This window comes from Oncorhynchus mykiss, chromosome 1, assembly GCF_057628025.1.
Source record: "Oncorhynchus mykiss isolate SJ-2025 chromosome 1, ASM5762802v1, whole genome shotgun sequence".
Classification (NCBI taxonomy): Eukaryota; Metazoa; Chordata; class Actinopteri; order Salmoniformes; family Salmonidae; genus Oncorhynchus; species Oncorhynchus mykiss.
In genome coordinates this window covers 37,733,704-37,753,337 of record NC_143022.1, presented here as the reverse complement: position 1 = coordinate 37,753,337, position 19,634 = coordinate 37,733,704, and the positions used below count along the sequence as shown (strand labels likewise).

At 41.9% G+C, this 19,634-nt stretch overlaps 1 protein-coding gene across 2 annotated transcripts in view; it reads left to right on the top strand.

The window, feature by feature from the left end:
• The first annotated feature begins 4,842 nt into the window (after positions 1–4,842).
• The window catches only part of LOC110522050 (serine/threonine-protein kinase WNK1), a 51,916-nt gene continuing 37,124 nt past the window's right edge, over positions 4,843–19,634 (top strand). For both annotated transcript variants that reach the window (XM_036976806.2, XM_036976802.2), the window contains exons 1-2: positions 4,843–5,005; positions 9,236–10,441. In XM_036976806.2, the coding sequence (XP_036832701.2) occupies positions 9,698–10,441 (744 nt within the window). In that variant the 5' untranslated portion in view covers positions 4,843–5,005; positions 9,236–9,697. The remainder of the gene's footprint in view (positions 5,006–9,235; positions 10,442–19,634) is intronic.

Sequence of the window (19,634 nt, the reverse complement as noted above, 5' to 3'; positions counted from 1 at the left end):
CGGAGATTTGTCTTCCAACAAGACAATGATCCAAAACATAAAGCAAAATCTACAATGGAATGGTTAAAAAATAAACATATCCAGGTGTTAGAATGGCTAAGTCAAAGTCCAGACCTGAATCCAATCGAGAAACTGTGGAAAGAACTGAAAACTGCTGTTCACAAATGCTCTCCATCCAACCTCACTGAGCTCGAGCTGTTTTGCAAGGAGGAATGGGAAAGAATTTCAGTCTCTCGATGTGCAAAACTGATAGAGACATACCCCAAGCGACTTACAGCTGTAATCGCAGCAAAAGGTGGCGCTACAAACTATTAACTTAAGGGGGCTGAATAATTTTGCACGCCCAATTTTTCAGTTTTTGATTTGTTAAAAAAGTTTGAAATATGCAATAAATGTCGTTCCACTTCATGATTGTGTCCCACTTGTTGTTGATTCTTCACAAAAAAATACAGTTTTATATCTTTATGTTTGAAGCCTGAAATGTGGCAAAAGGTCACAAAGTTCAAGGGGGCCAAATACTTTCGCAAGGCACTGTATATATAAATCATTGGAGGCAACCCAACTTTCTAAAGCAGGGGTGTCAAACTCAATCACCGCATGGGCCATATTGAAAAAAAACTACGAATTCGTGGGCTAGGCGTGGCCTAGAGAGACAGTTGGCCTGGCCTGCGACCTACGAAGTGGCTAGAGGCCCTTATGATAAAAGTGAGGCCTCAAGTCCACTGTTCCTTGAACCAAAAGCGATTGAACTTTCCCTGTAGAATGTCTACTCAAATTCTTGGTATGTTTTGTCCCGTTTTGTCATTGTTGTCTTGTATGATTTTCTCTTCTACATTATCACGAACGTGTCATGATATATAGATAACGGAACATTATGCATTCTAAAACTCTGCCTACATTTAATTTTCACCTGAAGGGGGTGGTCTTGTTTACTTTTTCATCATCAAATGGTTTACACCGGGTCTTCGTGTTTTTCTGGAGCAGCAGTGGACAGGACAGTAGGCCAATAGTATGGCAGGGACAGCGCCAAATATATGGCCAAAGATTGTTATAACTAACCCAAGATAGACCAAATCCGGTCGCTTCATAGTGGGCGTTCTAGCATTTATTTGCATATTTCCTTTATGGAACGCCTTCCCCGTATGCAATAACGCAATATTCCCTTGCACTCCTTCTCGCAATTTTTTTAAACGTTGGCAAAGGGTGAAGTCTACAAAACACAGTCTACTCTGTTTGTTTCCGTTTCTAGTTTTGGAAACAGAAACCTGTTAAATCGATAAGAACATTTGCAGAATGTCAGCTTCATCTTCCCCAACTGCCTGCCACTGGAATTCCTCTCATCACCATATTTGGTAGTTAGTGGAACCGCCAACCGGTTGCTTCAAATTTATACATCTGGTGGAATATCTGGCCCATTGTTCTATCTGCATTCTTGGAGTGTGTATGAAAGTGGGCTTGTCAACAGAAGCGGATCATCTAATTGGGGAGATTTCTTGCCACTCAAGACCGTTTTGCATGGCTGATTGGGATGCACGACCAGTTTATTGTTTAACTGTATCATTTTAGCTAAGCCTAACCTTAACCTTTTTCCAAACTTTAACCTCATTCAACTAACCTGCCACGTTAATTATCCAAACTAGCTATACATTTTAGCAAAGCTAACCCCTTTCCTAACCTTAATTTTATTCTTCTAACCTGCCACCTCAATTATCCTAACCTGCTATGGTAGTTCTCTTAACTTGCACTGTAACTTTAGTGTTTATGTGAGGTTGCAGTATTCATTGATGATCACTGGCAAGCCGTGGTGCCTACATTTCAGGCCATTTAGTTGAATGACCATAGCTCACACATAGTAGTAGCTTATGTAGCCACAAGCAGGATGAATTCGGGGGAGTGCCCAGTTTTAAACTAGCTAGCAAACTGCTGTCATTGGCGGGAAGGAGGAGGATCTAGGCCTCGGGTGGCACGAGAGAATCAAGACCCGCCTAGTCTGTTAGAATCAACACTGAAGAAAGTGGACTTTGTCGCTTTTATAGCAATGGTGATAAATGGCACTGCACAAATTGAAAAGTGTTCAAGAAAGATTGACATCATTGTTTCTGCAGCTGAACTACACTGAACAAAAATATAAACATAACATGTTTCATGAGCTGAAATAAATGATCCCAGAAATGTTCCATAGGGATGGTGGCAGGTTACCTCCAGGCATTCAGGCCAAAGATTTCAATGTTGGTTTCATCAGACCAGTGAATCTTGTTTCTCGTGGTCTTAGTTGTCTTTAGCTGCCTTTTGGCCAATTCCAAGTGGGCTGTCATGTTTCTTTTACTGAGGAGTGGCTTCCATCTGGCCATTCTACCATAAAGGTCTTATTGGTGGAGTGCCGCAGAGATGGTTGTCCTTCTGGAAGGTTCTCCCATCTCCACAGAGGAACTCTAGAGCTCTGTCAGAGTGACCATCGGGTTCTTGGTCACCTTCCTGAACAAGGCCCTTCTTCCCCAATGGCTCAGTTTGGGTAGGTGGCCAGCTCTAGGAAGAGTCTTGGTGGTTCCAACATTCTCCCATTTAAGAATGATGGAGGCTACTGTGTTCTTGGGGGATCTTCAATGCTGCAGACATTTTTTGGTACCCTTCCCCAGATCTGTGCCTCAACACAATCCTGTCTTGGAGCTCTAGAGACAATTCCTTCGACCTCATGGCTTGGTTTTTGCTCCAACATGCACTGTCAACTGTGAGACCTTATATAGACAGGTGTGTGCCTTTACAAATAATGTCCAATCAATTGAATTTACCACAGGTGTACTCCAATTAAGTTGTAAAAACATCTCAAGGATGATCAATGGAAAAAGGATGCACCTGAGCTCAATTTCGATTCTCATAGCAAAGGGTCTGAAAACTTATGTAAATAAGGTATTTCAGTTTTTAATTTTTAATACATTTGCAAAAAAAACTGCATTCTCTTTGTCATTATGAGGTATTGTGCATAGATTGCTGAGGATATTTTTTATTTACTACATTTTAGAATAAGGCTGGCTATAAGGTAACAAAATGTAGAAAAAGTCAAGGGGTCTGAATACTTTCCGAACTTCAGAAAGTTTTCATACCTGAATTAAAAATGGATTAAATGTACTCTATTTTTTTCTCACCTATCTACACATACTAGGTCCTTGCCAAGGAGAGGATTGGTGCCTTCTAAACACAGAAAGGCAGCCTTGATTCTTCTTCTTTGGGTTTATTGGAGAACTACATGCAAAAATGTGTATTGTCGCCACCAACAGGTGTGAAAAATTCACTAAAGAAAAGTAAATTCCACTGTCTACAGGAAAGATCAAATTAACATTATTCCACACAAACTACGAAAAAAAGAAAAAAAAACGATATATATATTTATTCCCGCTCCTTCAGTCATTTGAAACCTAAAATCCCCTGCTCAGGCTTGACAGGGTGGGACCACACGAGTCAGTACCAATGATGTACAGTGGCTTCAGAAAGTATTCAGACCCCTTGACTTTTTACACATTTTGTTGTGTTACACCCTGAATTTAAAATGAAATCAATTTAGATTTTTTTTGCAAAGAAGGGCACCTATTGGTTGATGGGTGACAGTGAAAACATGTTTTTGCAAATGTATTGAAAATGAAATAAGGAAATATATTTTTTAGATAAGTAGAAATATAAAATGTACATACAATACTTTGTGGAAGCAACTTTGGCAGCGATTACAGCTGTGAGTTTTTATGGGTAAGTCTGTCTCTAAGAGCGTTCCACACTTGGATTGTTTTGCCTGTGCTTAGCTTCATTCCATTTATTTTTTATCCTGAAAACTCCTCAGTCCTTAACAATTACAAGCATACCCATAACGTGATGCAGCATACACTATGCTTGAAAATATGGAGAGTGGTACTCAGTAATGTGTTGTAATGGATTTGCCCCAATCATTACACTTTGTTTTCAGGACAAAAAGTTAAGTCCTTTCTGCATTTTTTTGCAGTATTACTTTAGTGCCTTGTTGCAAACAGGATGCATGTTTTGGAATATTTGTATTCTTTACAGGCTTCCTTTTCACTCTGTCAATTAGGTTAGAATTGTGGAATAACTACAAAGTTGTTGATCAATCCCCAATTGTTTTTAACCAATCTACCAATAGGTGCCCTTCTTTGCGAGGCATTGGAAAACCTCCCTGGTCTTTATGGTTGAATCTGTGTTTGAAATGTACTGCTCGACAGAGATGAGGTAGTCACTAAAAAAACATTTTAAACACTATTATTGCACACAGTCCAATCAGCTGATTATGTGACTTGCTAAGCACATATTTACTCTTGAAGGTATTTTGGCATGCCAGAACAAAGGGGTTGAATACTTATTGACTAAAGACATTTCAGCTTTTCATGAAAGAAACATAAATTCCACTTTGACATTATGGGGTATTGTGTGTGTATGGGCCAGTGACAATTAAAATATATATATATATATATATCATTTTAAATTTAAGCTGTATCACAACAAAATGTGGAAAAAGTCAAAGGATCTGAATAGTTTCTGAAGGCACCGTACATATTCGAGTCAGTAACCAATGATGAACAGTGCCTTCAGAAACTATTCAGACCATTTGACTTTTCCACATTTTGTTGTGATACAGCTTACATTTAAAATGAAATCAATTTTTTTTTTAAATGTCACTGGCCCACACACACACACACATATATACACACACACACCGTTTTTGTTTCGTAGTTTGTGTGGAATAATGTTCATTTGATTTTTCCTGGAGACAGTGGAATTTACTTTTCTTTAGTGAATTTTTCACCCCTGTCCAGTTGGTGGTGACAATGTACATGTTTCCGTGTAGTTCGCCAATAAACCCAAAGAAGAAGAATCAACGCAGCCTGTTTGTGTTTGGAAGGCTCCAACCGGCTCCTTTGGCAAGGACCTTCTTGGGTAAACAAACGTCTCGGAGTTTTCTCACAGCTTGATGGCTACTTATGGATGGAAACTTGACCACACAACGGTAAATGAAACGACAGATTAACGTATTTCTATTAGTATTAGCATTCTATGAGCGGGAGAGAAATCGCAGTTTTGGCAACGCGGAACTGTCCTTCGATGTTCTATGCGGAGATGGGCTAACAAAGAACTCTCGCTCCAGCTAGCCAACGCGAATCAGACAGATTTCAAACAGTCAAGTGCCAAATCTCATGTTCGTTTTTTGACTTTGTATTATTATTATTGTTTTGTGTTAGTTATCGTTTCGATTTCACGATAATGTAATTTGACAAACGTTAATCAATTGTTATTTTATCAAGTTGGGGTAGCTAACTGTTAAGTTGCTAGTCGCCATCGTAGCTCGGTAACTTAAAGTAGTTAGTTAACTATGAGATATTTCCAAAGACAGTACAGTGTGAAGGTAGGCTAACTGCTTCTCCGACCACACTAGTTGGCGATACCATGGGGACCTTGGCTACCTTAGCTCATGCGTAGAAACACGTCGTCGGGTCTAACGGTCGTCTCGCGCCGAACTGCGCATGTGCAGGCTGTCAACTCAAAGGCACTCCTGTGATATAAAGTAATTTTTTTACGAAAATGAAAACGTGCCAGTTGGTCAGTTTCACGAGGTTGGAGGAATAAGATGTTAAACCACTTAAGACATTTGCTTCAATCTAGGGTTGCGCCTTTAGATTTTGAGAAAATTAACAACCAAGTAAGAATTGTTCACTTCTCTGGTTTGGTTGGTCTGTTTCTCAAGCATTCCCGGAGGTCTTGCAATGTTGCGGCTTTGGGTTTAGAAACTTTATATTTCTATCACTCATTTTTTAGGTAAGTTAATAATACTAGCTAACTAACTGCGCAGTCGCCATGGAATGATGGTGAGCTAACTAACTAGTAGCTAACGTTTGTCGAAAGACTACAGAAAAATAAATAAAAAGACGATACATATTTATTTTTGTAACGGTTGTTTTTTTTCTTTGTATTTTCTTTTACCAGATCTATTGTGTTATATTCTCCTACATTCAATTCAAATTTCCCAAAACTTCAAAGTGTTTCCTTTCAAATGGTACCAAGAATATGCATATTCTTGCTTCAGGGCCTGGGCTACAGGCAGTTGGATTTGAGTATGTCATTTTAGGGGAAAATAGAGAAAAAGTTAGGCTAAAACTGTTAATCCAATATAAATCCCCAATCACAATTGTAACATCTTTGATTGCAGGCGACGTTGGCTCGCTAAACTCGAATATAAATAGGTGTCGTCTCGGCCGAACTGCGCATGTGTAGGCCGTAAAATCAAAGGCACTCCTTTAATATCAAGTTGCTTTTAGGGAAATTAAAACATTAAACTTTCACGAGGTTGGGAATAATAACGTCATAACTAGTTGAACACGTTATTATTCCCAACCTCGTGAAAGTGAAATGTTTTAAGCTATAATCAAGGTTGTTACTTTAGAGTTTGAGAAAATGAACAGCTAAGAAGTAATCTTTCACTTCTCTGATTTATCAAACTCTGAACCCAAAAAGATCCCAGAAATGTTCAATACGCACCAAAAGGTTGTTCTAATTTTGTGCACAAATTTGTTAACATCCTTGTTAGTGGGCAGCAGGTAGCCTAGTGGTTAGAGCGTTGGATTTGTAACTGAAAGTTTGCAAGATCAAATTCCAAGCTGACAAGGTAAAAATCTGTTCTGCCCCTGAACAAGGCAGTTAACCCACTGTTCCTAGGCCATCATTGAAAATAAGAATTTGTTCTTAACAGACTTGCCTAGTTAAATAAAGGCAAAATAAAAAGTGAGTATTTCTCCTTTGCCAAAATCCACTTGTCAGGTGTGGTGTAACGTTAGACCGTCCCCTCGCCCATACCCGGGCGCGAACCAGGGACCCTCTGCACACATCAACAGTCACTCACGAAGCATCGTTACCCATCGCTCCACAAAAGCGAGAGCAAGGGGAGCCACTACTTCAAGGTCTCAGAGCAAGTGACGTCACCGATTGAAACGCTATTTAGCACGCACCACCTCTAACTAGCTAGCCGTTTCACATCCGTTACAGTGGTACATCAAGAAGCTGATTAAACAGCATGATCACAGGTGCATGTTGTGCTGGGGACAACTGAAGACCACTTTAAAATGTCCAGTTTTGTCACACAACAGATGCCACAGATGTTTCAAGAGTGTGCAATTGGCATGCTGACTGCAGGAATGTCCACCAGAGCTGTTACCAGAGAATTTAATGTTAATTTTCTACCATAAGCCGCCTCCAACATAATTTTTGAGAATTTGGCAGTATGTCCAAACGCCTCACAACTGCAAACCAGGTGTGTGGGCGAGCGGTTTGCTGATGTCAACGTTGTGAACAGAATGCCCATGGTGGCGGTAGGGTTATGGTATGGGCAGGCATAAGCTACGGACAACCAACATAATTGCATTTTATCAATGGCAATTTGAATGCACAGAGATACCGTAGTGAGATCCTGAGCCCCATTGTCTTGACATTCATCCCCCACCATCACCTCATGCATGAGAATGCACGACCCCATGTTGCAAGGATCTGTATACAATTCCTGGAAGCTGAAAATGTCCCAGTTCTTCCATGGCCTGTGTACTCAGCAGACATGTCACACTGTTGCGCATGTTTGGGATGCTCTGGATCGACGTGTACAACAGTGTGTTCCAGTTCCCGGCAATATCCAGCGACTTCGCATAGCCATTGAAGAGGAGTGGGACAACATTCCACAGGCCACAATCAACAGCCTGATCAACTCTATGCGAAGATGTGTCGCGCTACATGAGGCAAATGGTGGTCACACCAGATACTGACTGGTTTTCTGATCCACTGACTGGTTCTCTGTTGGTCACAAGGTATGTGACCAACAGATGCATGTCTGTATTCCCAGTCATGTGAAATCCATGTCTGTATTCCCAGTCATGTGAAATCCAATGAATTAATTTAAATTGACCAATTTTCTGTATATGAACTGTAACTCTTTGAAATTGTTGCATGTTGCATTTATATTTTTGTTGTGTGTGAGATTATATATATATATACACACAAACAAACAAACAAACAAACAAATAAACAAACAAACAAACAAAATAACTGATAAAATATTGAATTTGGCATTTACTGCTATAGCCCATAGAAATGTATTGAATAACACAATGACAAAACAGAAAGTAAATAAATAATAAGGAACAAGGTTTTGAAGTGAGATCTATATCTGAGTGGGAAAATAACTTAGAAAAAATAAATGTACACCCATGTTTGGTCATATTATTTTTGCCACATTTTACCCCCTATGCATGTTTTACAGCCCGTTCTTACTCCCCTGAAGATTGTGTGTGTCTTAGAGCAGAACAACCAACACCTTTGTTTGTGAGTCTCCCCTTTCGATATTGGTGTGTAGCTCTGACGTTTCGGTCTGGACAGTCGGTTTTGTGAGATGACCTCCTCAAAATGACAAAGTCAGTGACAGAGTTGAGACGATTGTTGTCGTACAGCCAAACAACCGACACTGTCACATATTAGTTTGTAGCTCAGACGGTTCGGGTTTTACAGACGGTTTCGTGACAATTTTCTCGTCTGGATCCTCGTGTAGGAAAAGGCCACTTTCACAAGCTCCCATGTTATGGAATAGGCGTAAACTTTATATCGGCGGAAAGAGGGCCTTGAGTTGCAGCCACTACAACAAACAGTAAGTCTCTAGCATAAACACACAGGGAGCTATTCAAAATGACGTCACTTTGTGAGGCACCGGTGTGTCAATCGACTCTAGGGGGTTTAATCAATGTGGTTTAGACCCATAACAGTGTGACATAACTAGGACAGAGGGTTGCATAAAACATTGTAGTGTTTCAAAGCTGCTGTTGACGTTGAATGCAGTCGACTACAACGTTCAAGCCAATGAAGCTACTGTCGTATTATGTGTAAATATTGTGATATTTAGTTACCTAGTTGAATCACTGTTACTCTGCTGTGTACTGTAAAGCTTGAGATAACTGTCTGCCACTTGACCACCACAACAAGGTAGCTACAGATATTCACTCTGTAATGTACTGCTTCTTAACAACTTTTTTTAAACAGACATTCCTCAAACCTCTTTGCACTCATTGTGGGAATTTGGCCTGATAAGTCAGGAATTCTAGATTTTCTGACCAAACCCTCACCTCGCCTTCCCTTAAACCAGTTTTCTCTTTCCCCCCTGAATTTTGTTATGCTGATCTCATCTCTCCCTGCTTCTTTCCCCCTGCAGTGACACTTGATCTCAGCTGGCAGTGTGTGGCCTGTCGTTGCCTGCAGTGAAGCTCAGTGCCTGGAGCAGAGTCTAGCTCTTTCCCCCACCCTGGTGGCTCCTTATGATGGATCGCGGTTGTACCTGGTTTCTTGCAGCATGGATGGTGTGTATCTAAAGGGTCTTTTGTATCAGCATCAGATTTTCCTGTTCGGTGTTCTGTTAATTTCCATCTACAAAAGAACACCCTCCATCCAGACGCGGAGCCCTGTACACCTGCAGACTGTTTTAAAGCAACAAGCACACAGCTAGGAATAGGAGAGGGGAGATCTGCAAAACAAGCTCCTGTTTAGTGGCAGTCTGATTTAAAAAAACAAACAAAAAAAAAACAGATTTGTTTCATTCCAAAATCTGTATGGAGGAAGTTTGACTTCCCTTTTCTCTGTTGAATCGTATCCGCTCACTCTCGCGTTGAGTGGTGGGATGTCGGAAAAGCCCAACGACAAGATGGTGAAGTTCCTGGCTCCCCTTTCCAAGAGTGGTAATGGCAACGTAAACAACGGATCTGGCTCGGACTCACTTGTTGGTGAAAGGGTGGCAGTGGAGGTGAGGCACCGCCACCACACCATGGAGCGCGATCGCTGCACCGCCGAATATCGACCATTCTTCCGCCGCAGCGTCATCAGCGACTCTAATGCCACCGCCCTCGACCTCCCCTTACCCAGTACAATCCCTATCTTCGCGCCCATTGTACCCCCCGTGCAAGATGTGTCCCATCCTGCTGGTCCACCCCCCACCCCAAGACCTGCACCCCGTGTGACTGTGACGGAGAGTGAAGGAGGAGAAGTGAAGGTAGATGTGTCTGTAGAGCAGGAGGCTGCCGTAGTACAAGATATCTGTGATGGGGAAGCGGTAGTGACTCAGCCAGCATACAGTCTAGCTGCCCAACCGCCAAGCCAAACGACAGAACCTGGGAGTGGCGGTGAAGTGAAAGAGAGGGAAGAGGGGGAGGAAGAGAAGGAGAAAGCCCGGGTGGAGGCTGAACAGAGAGAGGCTGAGAAGAAGGTGCAGGATGACATCGAGGAAGCAGAGACGAAAGCGGTGGGAACGTCGCCGGATGGGCGTTTCCTCAAGTTTGACATTGAGATTGGACGTGGTTCCTTCAAGACTGTCTACAAGGGCCTGGACACAGAGACCACAGTAGAGGTGGCATGGTGTGAGCTGCAGGTAAGAGCATGGGCTTTTACATTTTTAATTGGTTTAACCTTTATTTAACTAGGCCTTTCGTTTACTGGCCCAACACTAACTACTAGGCTACCTGCATCTCAATACTATCTATTTAATAAACTTGTATCCTCAAATCCCTCTCTTCATGACTACTGAGGTCTAGGCCCATAAGTCTACCTACCTATCTTTCCTTCCTGTGACTGTGGTACTGTCATGCGGTCTGAGTCACATTCAGGGCATTTGGACATAAACTGTGTGTCACCGGTGACACACCCTCGGGTGTTTTAAATCAGTCACAGTCATCCCAGCGTGTCCCTTCACATTGCCGTGCTCTGGTGATGCAAATTTACATGCAACTTTACGTGCACTGATATCATAGGCTAATTTATTAGGGGGTAATTCACCAACTGAGTAAGTGGAAACTAAAAAAACATGAGCTAGATTGCCAACTCTAAATATTATACCCACTGCTAGTAGCCGTCTATTGATAAATGTAATTGCAGTTGTAGCCTACCGCCCAATGAGGCCTATGCAATCGCAATGGCCAATGCGCGTACTGTATCTCAAAGCCGTATCAAATATCTGTTGTAAAATAGTTGCTAATAATCCTCCTGATATTAGTTTAGTACACTAGTGCAATGTCTCGTTTGTTCTTCCGAACCCTCACCTTTGTATTTATTATAGGCCTTATCTCGTTAGTCGAGTTCCTGGCATTTCCTCTTTGAGATCTAGCCCGTTGCCAATAGCAATGTTACAGAGCTGACTAGGGTTGGGACAATACCAATATTGTGACAAGGAAACAAAACACAGGGGATTTAACTTGTTTAGAAAAACATCCCTAATGTCGGAAACAAACGTCATTATTTTGTCATCCAGAGTCAAATGGATTTATTTTCCAGGCTATAGCACACTATTTTACATACCGCAGGTTTTTAAAGAACCAGAGTGTGTGGCCTGCTTCATGTTTTCATTTTTGCCATGGAAAAAATATTCTGGTATTGTCCCAGCCCTAGGGACAACAATATATTTTCGAGCAGGATGGACCTCTTCCTGAATATAAGGGTTATCTTCATTAGTGCACAATGCAGCAAAGCTTTTTAAATGGAATTTGACAATGTGTTCATATTGACCGTTTAGTACCTACTACATGGGTCTATGCCACCACAACACCGGTGACTGTTCACGTTCCAGTAGAATCTCGTGGCCCACAGCCAGAGTGATTTCCTCCCTGGTCATAGCCACAGCTTTTTTCCCTTTTAATTGTTTGGATTCTTTCTGGTCAGAGGAAGGGCGCTAAGGTGGCCCCACACTTCCTCATTTTGTGATGTTTTTTTAATTTATTTTTATGTAAAGAATGTGTTCTTCCTCATTGTGGTATTGGTTTGACAAGTGTTTCACAATGTGTTTATCCTTTACTTGTACAGTCACACAGAGCTGTGTTGCATGTTTTGTCTTGAAGGTCATGATGTTAAATTACAACTTAAAGTTGAAGAAAATCACCCACTAATTTGTCATTTTTGCCTATTTACACGTGTAAGCTAGTAATGTGTCTCGCGTTAATGCAGAAGAAATAAATAAATAAACTTTCTGCTCCACATCAGACACTTCTCCACTTTACCCTGTATATAAAAAAACATGACCATATACAGTGCATTCGGAAAGTATTCAGACCCCTTGACTTTCCACATTTTGTTACGTTACAGCCTTTTTCTAAAATTTGATGAAGGAAAATAATTTAATCCATCTACACACACTACCCCGTAATGACAAAGCAAACATTTATTACAAATTAATAACAGATATTGCATTTAAATAACTATTCAGCCCCTTTACTCAGTACTTTGTTGAAGCACCTTTGGTAGCGATTACAGCCTGGTGTCTTTGGTATGACACTACAAACTTGGCACAGCTGTATTTAGCGAATTTCTCCCATTATTCTCTGCAGATCCTCTCAAGCTCTCAGGTTGGATGGGGAGCGTCGCTGGACAGATATTTTCAGGTCTCTCCAGGGATGTTCGATCGGGTTCAAGTCCCGGGCTCTGGCTGAGCCACTCAAGGACATTCAGAGACTTGTCCTGAAGCCACTCCTGCATTGTCATGGCTGTGTGCTTAGGGTATTTGTTCGGTGAACCTGCTCCAGAGTGCCCAGGACTTCTTCAAGGATCTCTCTTTACTTTGCTCCCTTAATCTTTGCCTCGATCCTGACTAGTCTCCCAGTCCCTGCCGCTGAAAAACATCCCCACAGCATGATGCTGACACCACCGTGCTTCACCGTAGGGATGGTGCCAGGTTTCCTCCAGACCTGACGCTTGGCATTCAGGCCAACGAGTTCTATGTTGGTTTCATTAGACCAGGGAATCTTGTTTCTCATGGTTTGAGAGTCTTTTGGTGCCTTTTGGCAAACTCCAAGTGGGCTGTTGTGCTTTTTACTGAGAAATGGCTTCCGTTTAGCCACTACCATGAAGGCCTGGTAGGTGGAAAGTGGAAAAAGTCAAGGGGTCTGAATGCTTTCTGAATGCACTGTCTTTATATTGACTGTCATAACAATCACAGATCCCACACATACCAAGAACGTGGAGATGCTGCTATCACAGCCCTTCCCCCTCCTCAGCCCAGAGAGAGAATTCTGCACATGCTCAGTCCGCCCCTGAGCTCATTGCTTTTGTGAATTTAAAATGGGTCAGATTCCTGACTGATGAATTTCTAATCTCCTGTGTGAAGTGCAGCAGGCTGGCCTGCCGAGGCCTGTTTCTTCAGCTCTCTATCTATCCATCTTCTATCCCATCCTCCCCCCTCCACTTAGTCCCTTCTCTCTCCCCTTCCCACCCCATCCATTCTACAGAGATTATGCTGATAGTGGCATGTGACTAATATCTCCCCAGGATTCAGACATAAAGCATATAACCAATCAAGCTGCACATTTGATTTTCTATTGCCTCAGGATATATTCTTGCCTTCTCTTTATTTTATGCTCCCTCTCGAACTCTACATGTCAAATCTTTGTCACAAACATAAAGTGGTGCGTGCTACGCCATTGCTGAGAAGTATAAGTTAACTATCTTAAGATCTGCAAAATAAATGATCTCCAGCTTAGGGCTCCAGCTATGCATTTGGTTTGCTGACTTGCTAGCTTGCAAGATCAAGCTTCTTGGGTAAAGAAGAGACAATCCCCTCCTGGATCAAGATCCCCGCTGCCTAGATATTTTTTTTGTGCGTAAAAAAATAAAATAAATAAAAAATAAATAAATAAAACATTTGAATGAAATATTGCCCATTGTGTGGTAATACCGTATACCCTGGTATGGTACAGGAATGGTATGAAATTCCAAAAGTCAATACCACCCAACCCTAGTAGGCACTATGCTGGGAGGTGCTGAAATCCCCTCACACGGTTATAAAAGCTGTCCCATGATCAGTAAAAGTAAAGCACAAGGCTTTATTCCCCAGACAGAGTCTAGGTTATACACTGCTCAAAAAAAATAAGGGAACACTAAAATAACACATCCTAGATCTGAATGAATGAAATATTCTAATTAAATACTTTTTTCTTTACATAGTTGAATGTGCTGACAACAAAATCGCACACAAATTATCAATGGAAATCAAATTTATCAACCCATGGAGGTCTGGATTTGGAGTCACACTCAAAATTAAAGTGGAAAACCACACTACAGGCTGATCCAACTTTGATGTAATGTCCTTAAAACAAGTCAAAATGAGGCTCAGTAGTGTGTGTGGCCTCCACGTGCCTGTATGACGTGCCTGGGCATGCTCCTGATGAGGTGGCGGATGGTCTCCTGAGGGATCTCCTCCCAGACCTGGACTAAAGCATCCGCCAACTCCTGGACAGTCTGTGGTGCAACGTGGCCTTGGTGGATGGAGCGAGACATGATGTCCCAGATGTGCTCAATTGGATTCAGGTCTGGGGAACGGGCGGGCCAGTCCATAGCATCAATGCCTTCCTCTTGCAGGAACTGCTGACACACTCCAGCCACATGAGGTCTAGCATTGTCTTGCATTAGGAGGAACCCAGGGCCAACCGCACCAGCATATGGTCTCACAAGGGGTCTGAGGATCTCATCTCGGTACCTAATGGCAGTCAGGCGAGCGCTGTGCGGCCCCCCCAAAGAAATGCCACCCCACACCATGACTGACCCACCGCCAAACTGGTCATGCTGGAGGATGTTGCAGGCAGCAGAACGTTCTCCACGGCGTCTCCAGACTCTGTCACGTCTGTCACGTGCACAGTGTGAACCTGCTTTCATCTGTGAAGAGCACAGGGCGCCAGTGGCGAATTTGCCAATCTTGGTGTTCTCTGGCAAATGCCAAATGTCCTGCACGGTGTTGGGCTGTAAGCACAACCCCCGTCTGTGGACGTCGGGCCCTCATACCACCCTCATGGAGTCTGTTTCTGACCGTTTGAGCAGACACATGCACATTTGTGGCCTGCTGGAGGTCATTTTGCAGGGCTCTGGCAGTGCTCCTCCTGCTCCTCCTTGCACAAAGGCGGAGGTAGCGGTCCTGCTGCTGGATTGTTGGCCTTCTACGGCCTCCTCCACGTCTCCTGATGTACTGGCCTGTCTCCATCAGCCAGGAAGCATAGGAACTGAGAAGTGGTCTGTTGTTATCACTTGCAGAACCACACCTTTATTGAGGGTGTCTTGCTAATTGCCTATAATTTCCACCTGTTGTCTATTCCATTTGCACAACAGCATGTGAAATGTATTGTCAATCAGTGTTGCTTCCTAAGTGGACTGTTTGATTTCACAGAAGTGTGATTGACTTGGAGTTACATTGTGTTGTTTAAGTGTTCCCTTTATTTTTTTGAGCAGTGTACAACACCCACCCCAACCCCATGTACACCGAGGCCCATCTCTTCCCTCACAGACTAGAATAAACCAGACGTGCTTTCCAGCCTCCCAGCTCCAGACAAAGCCGGTGTGTGAAGACGGGTCACGGAGGACGGGTATCACCAGGGCTCTATTAGGTGTTCTTTGATATTTTGCTGTGGGACCTAACATTTTATTTTGGAAGCACCAGTGCGACCAGGGTGGAAAAAAATCACCCAGATAATAATTGTTGTAATGATAGGCTTCACTGTGCAATTGTTTGAGTGCCCTAGAGAAAAAAGTGAGCACAGATTCTTTAATATTGTAAAGAATGCACCAGCGATTTGTAGTTCTTGTAACTTTCTGAAGAGAACTGCATGGGAATGCCTGTCTACCACTTTGTGTAGCCAGTTAGCGATGCCAAGTACCATCAAATATATTTTATTTTCTTCTCCTGGCCTCAAAAGTGATCTCCTGATGTGGTTTTAATCATTGTTATGGACTTGGAACATCAAATATATATTTTTTAAATAAAAAAAGAATAGATTTTGAGTGAACCTGGAAAAACTAAACCGAGTAGTTTTTTGTTGTTGTAGTTTTTGATGTTATTATGACTGGTAAGTATTCTGAGTGGCTGGTAGATTTTTTTCATCTATCTGGTAACTTTACCAGTATATCTAACCCAGAGTCTCTGGTGGCACAGCTAGCACTGCGATGCAGTGCCTTAGACCACTGCTCCACCCGGAGGCCCGCCGCACTGCTTCTTGACTCACTGCTCAGTTAAAAGGATCGGGGTCCCGCTAGCGGGACAACTTCCAGTGAGACTAGAGGGCGCGTAATTCAATAAATAATCATAAATATTATGGATTTTAAACATTTATAAGTGTCTGATATCAACTGAAAGCTTCAATTCTTGTTAATCTAAGAGCACTGTCCGATTTACGTTAGCTATTACAGCGAAAACATGCCATGCGATTGTTTGAGGACGGCGCCCCACATCTGATTTGTCATCCAAAGGGTCCCAGCTATAACATGTAGTGTCGTTAGATAAAATCCTTCTTTACATCCCAGAAAGTCAGTTTAGTTGGCGACATCGATATGAGTAATCCACTCGTTCAACTTTCAGAGAAAGGAATCTAAAAATCTACCCCTAAACTTTGTTTCAACAAGTCAAAATACGTTTCTATTTACTCCTCAGATACCCTAAAATGTAATCAAACTATACTATTTATTTCTGAAAGAAGTATGTTAATTAGGAAACCAATTTTGGCAAGTGAGTAATTGTCATTATTACAAATCAATTGAATTACAAATCAATTCAATAAACCGTTAGACCATATTTAGCTAAGCTTCCAGGTGACTAACTTAACCATTACATACATCATTGTTGTTGGTATAACCACTGACAGAGTAGCTTGTTAGTAGCTCAAGTGTACAACAGGGCCTTCTCTCTCAGGGAGGAAACCCTCAAATTTAGACTCTTAATTCTTACAAAGATTTTATTAGTTTCAGAAACAACCTGTATGATGACATCGCCAAGTCTGAAATCATATGACACCTCTGCACAAAATATGAATGATGGCACAGAAATGTGTAGGAGTAGCTTTGCTTTTGTTCGTGAGTGACAGAGTGAAAGCTTTTTGCATAGGCGCTTTGTTGCGTTGTTGTTGTGGGACTAAAAAATGCCCGGAATGTAAAATAATGTTATTAACTGGTTCTCATGCTTTTAAAATAACGGTTCTGTCCTGGAACAGTATAGGGAATTCCATAAGGTAATTCAAGAAATTGTCAAATAGACTAGACCGGTTTCTCTTTCACCTTTCAATCGCTGTTGAGTAGCGCACGCGCCCCTCCCTTTGTGCTTCACAGTCCAGGGGCAGCTCTCTCCCTCCCATCCGAATCAGAACTATTGATAAATGATCCAACCCAAATGTAGAGTGGTAGTCCCTTATCCTCGTGTACCATCATCTCAAACTCCTTATTTACATCTGGTATTCCCAGAGTGGGGACTTCGCACAGCGTTTGTTTAAACTTCTCAAACACTTCTTGACACCCTGGTGTCCAGTATACTGGGTCGTGGCTATGTCCCCCCCCCCCCCTTCCGTCAAAGCGTTCAATGGCATAGCCATGGATGAGAACGATGGAATAAAACTATGGATGGAGTCAAATAGACCCCGTTCTTAATTTAACTCTCACTGCCCCACAGCCGAAATCGATTGCTACTGGGACAGTGACACGTGCATTTTGTGACATGCCCGAAACCCTATGAAAGGGTACTTCACGTTGAGTCTATCAATCGATCCTCAATTTAGGACAAACGGACACACATTTACAGAAAGGGAGATATCCTGCAAACATGAACTTTATTCATCTTAAATTTGTAGCATACAGTATGGTCCCCGTTTGTCCTTGTATTATACCGGCGCGAGTGGCATGTTAATGACAGATCATTGTCTCAATGCATTTTTAAAGTCTAGATTACTATACATTTCGTGAAGACCCAACACATTTTGTTTGGTAATCTCCAATCATTTACGGGCAAAAATGAAAGCTGGACAGTCATGGAGCATTAGAAAATTCAAAAAACGATGGATGTAGGAAAAAGTTTCTTTCACTGGTAATCTTGTCGTCTAGACCTGTTGCATTGACGTATGGCTTGAGTTCTGTACTTTCTGTCCCTGGGAGATCAAATAAGAAACCTGTGCTGTATTATCAGCTTTTTTTAGTTTCACAGACCATTTCTTTGGATCGGTTTAATTCAATTTGGGACAATTTCATGTAATGGGATCATATCAAACAATAGACTGCAGATGCTGTCAACACTCGTATTCATCATGTGACCTTGTATGAGAACCTTCGCTTCAAATTACTAAAATATTGCATTATTAGAGTGCTTGCTGAAAGCTACTAATAACATATTAGGAACTATACTGTCAATACTCATTACACTTGACTTCAATTGATAAACCATGAGTAACATGAATTTTTCCATTTCCTTTCTTTCTACTCCGAACTCACTTTCTTTTACTTTCACTAGTATACATACAGTTGAAGTTTACATACACTTAGGTTGGAGTCACTTAAAATCGTTTTTCAACCACTCCACAAATTTCTTGTTAACAAACAGTTTTGGCAAATCAGTTAGGACATTTACTTTGAGCGTGACACAAGTAATTTTTCCAACAAATGTTTACAGACAGATTATTTCACTTATAATTCACTCTGTCACAATTCTAGTGGGCCGGAAGTTTACATACACTAAGTTGACTGTGCCTTTAAACAGCTTGAAAAATTCCAGAAAATTATGTCATGGCTTTAGAAGCTTCTGATAGGCTAATTGACATAATTTCAGTCAATTGGAGGTGTACCTGTGGATGTATTTCAAGGCCTACCTTCAAACTCAGTGCCTCCTTGCTTGATATTATGGGAAAATCAAAATAAATCAGCCAAGACCTCCGAAAAAACATTGTAGACCCCCTGGTTCATCCTTGGGAGCAATTTCCAAACGCCTGAAGGTACCACGTTCATCTGTACAAACAATAGTACGCAAGTATAAACACCATGGGACCATGCAGCCATCCTACCGCTCAGGAAGGAGACGCGTTCTGGCTCCTAGAGATGAACGTACTTTGGTGCGAAAAGTGCAAGTCAATCCCAGAACAACAGCAAAGGACCTTGTGAAGATGCTGGAGGAAACCGGTACAAAAGTATCTATATCCACAGTAAAACAAGTCCTATATCGACATAACCTTAAAGGCCGCTAAGCAAGGAAGAAGCCACTGCTCCAAAACTGCCATAAAAAAAGACAGACTACGGTTTGCAACTGCACATGGGGACAAAGATTGTACTTTTTGGAGAAATGTCCTCCGGTCTAGTTGGAATGTTTGACCATAATGACCATCGTTATGTTTGGAGGAAAAGGGGGGAGGCTTGCAAGCCGAAGAACACCATCCCAACCGTGAAGTACTGGTGCACTTCACAAAATAGAGTGCATCATGTGGAGGGGAAATTATGTGGGTATATTGAAGTAACATCTCAAGACATCGTTCAGGAAGTTAACGCTTGGTTGAAAATGGGTCTTCCAAATGGACAATGACCCCAAGCATACTTCCAAAGTTGTGGCAAAATGGCTTAAGGACAACAAAGTCATGGTATTGGAGTGGCCATCACAAAACCCTGACCTCAATCCTATAGAAAATTTGTGGGCAAAACTGAAAATGTCTGTGCGAGCAAGGAGGCCTACCAACCTGACTCAGTTACACCAGCTCTGTCAGGAGGAATGGGCCAAAATTCACACAACTTATTGTGGGAAACTTGTGGAAGGCTACCTGAAACGTTTGACCCAAGTTAAACAATTTAAAGGC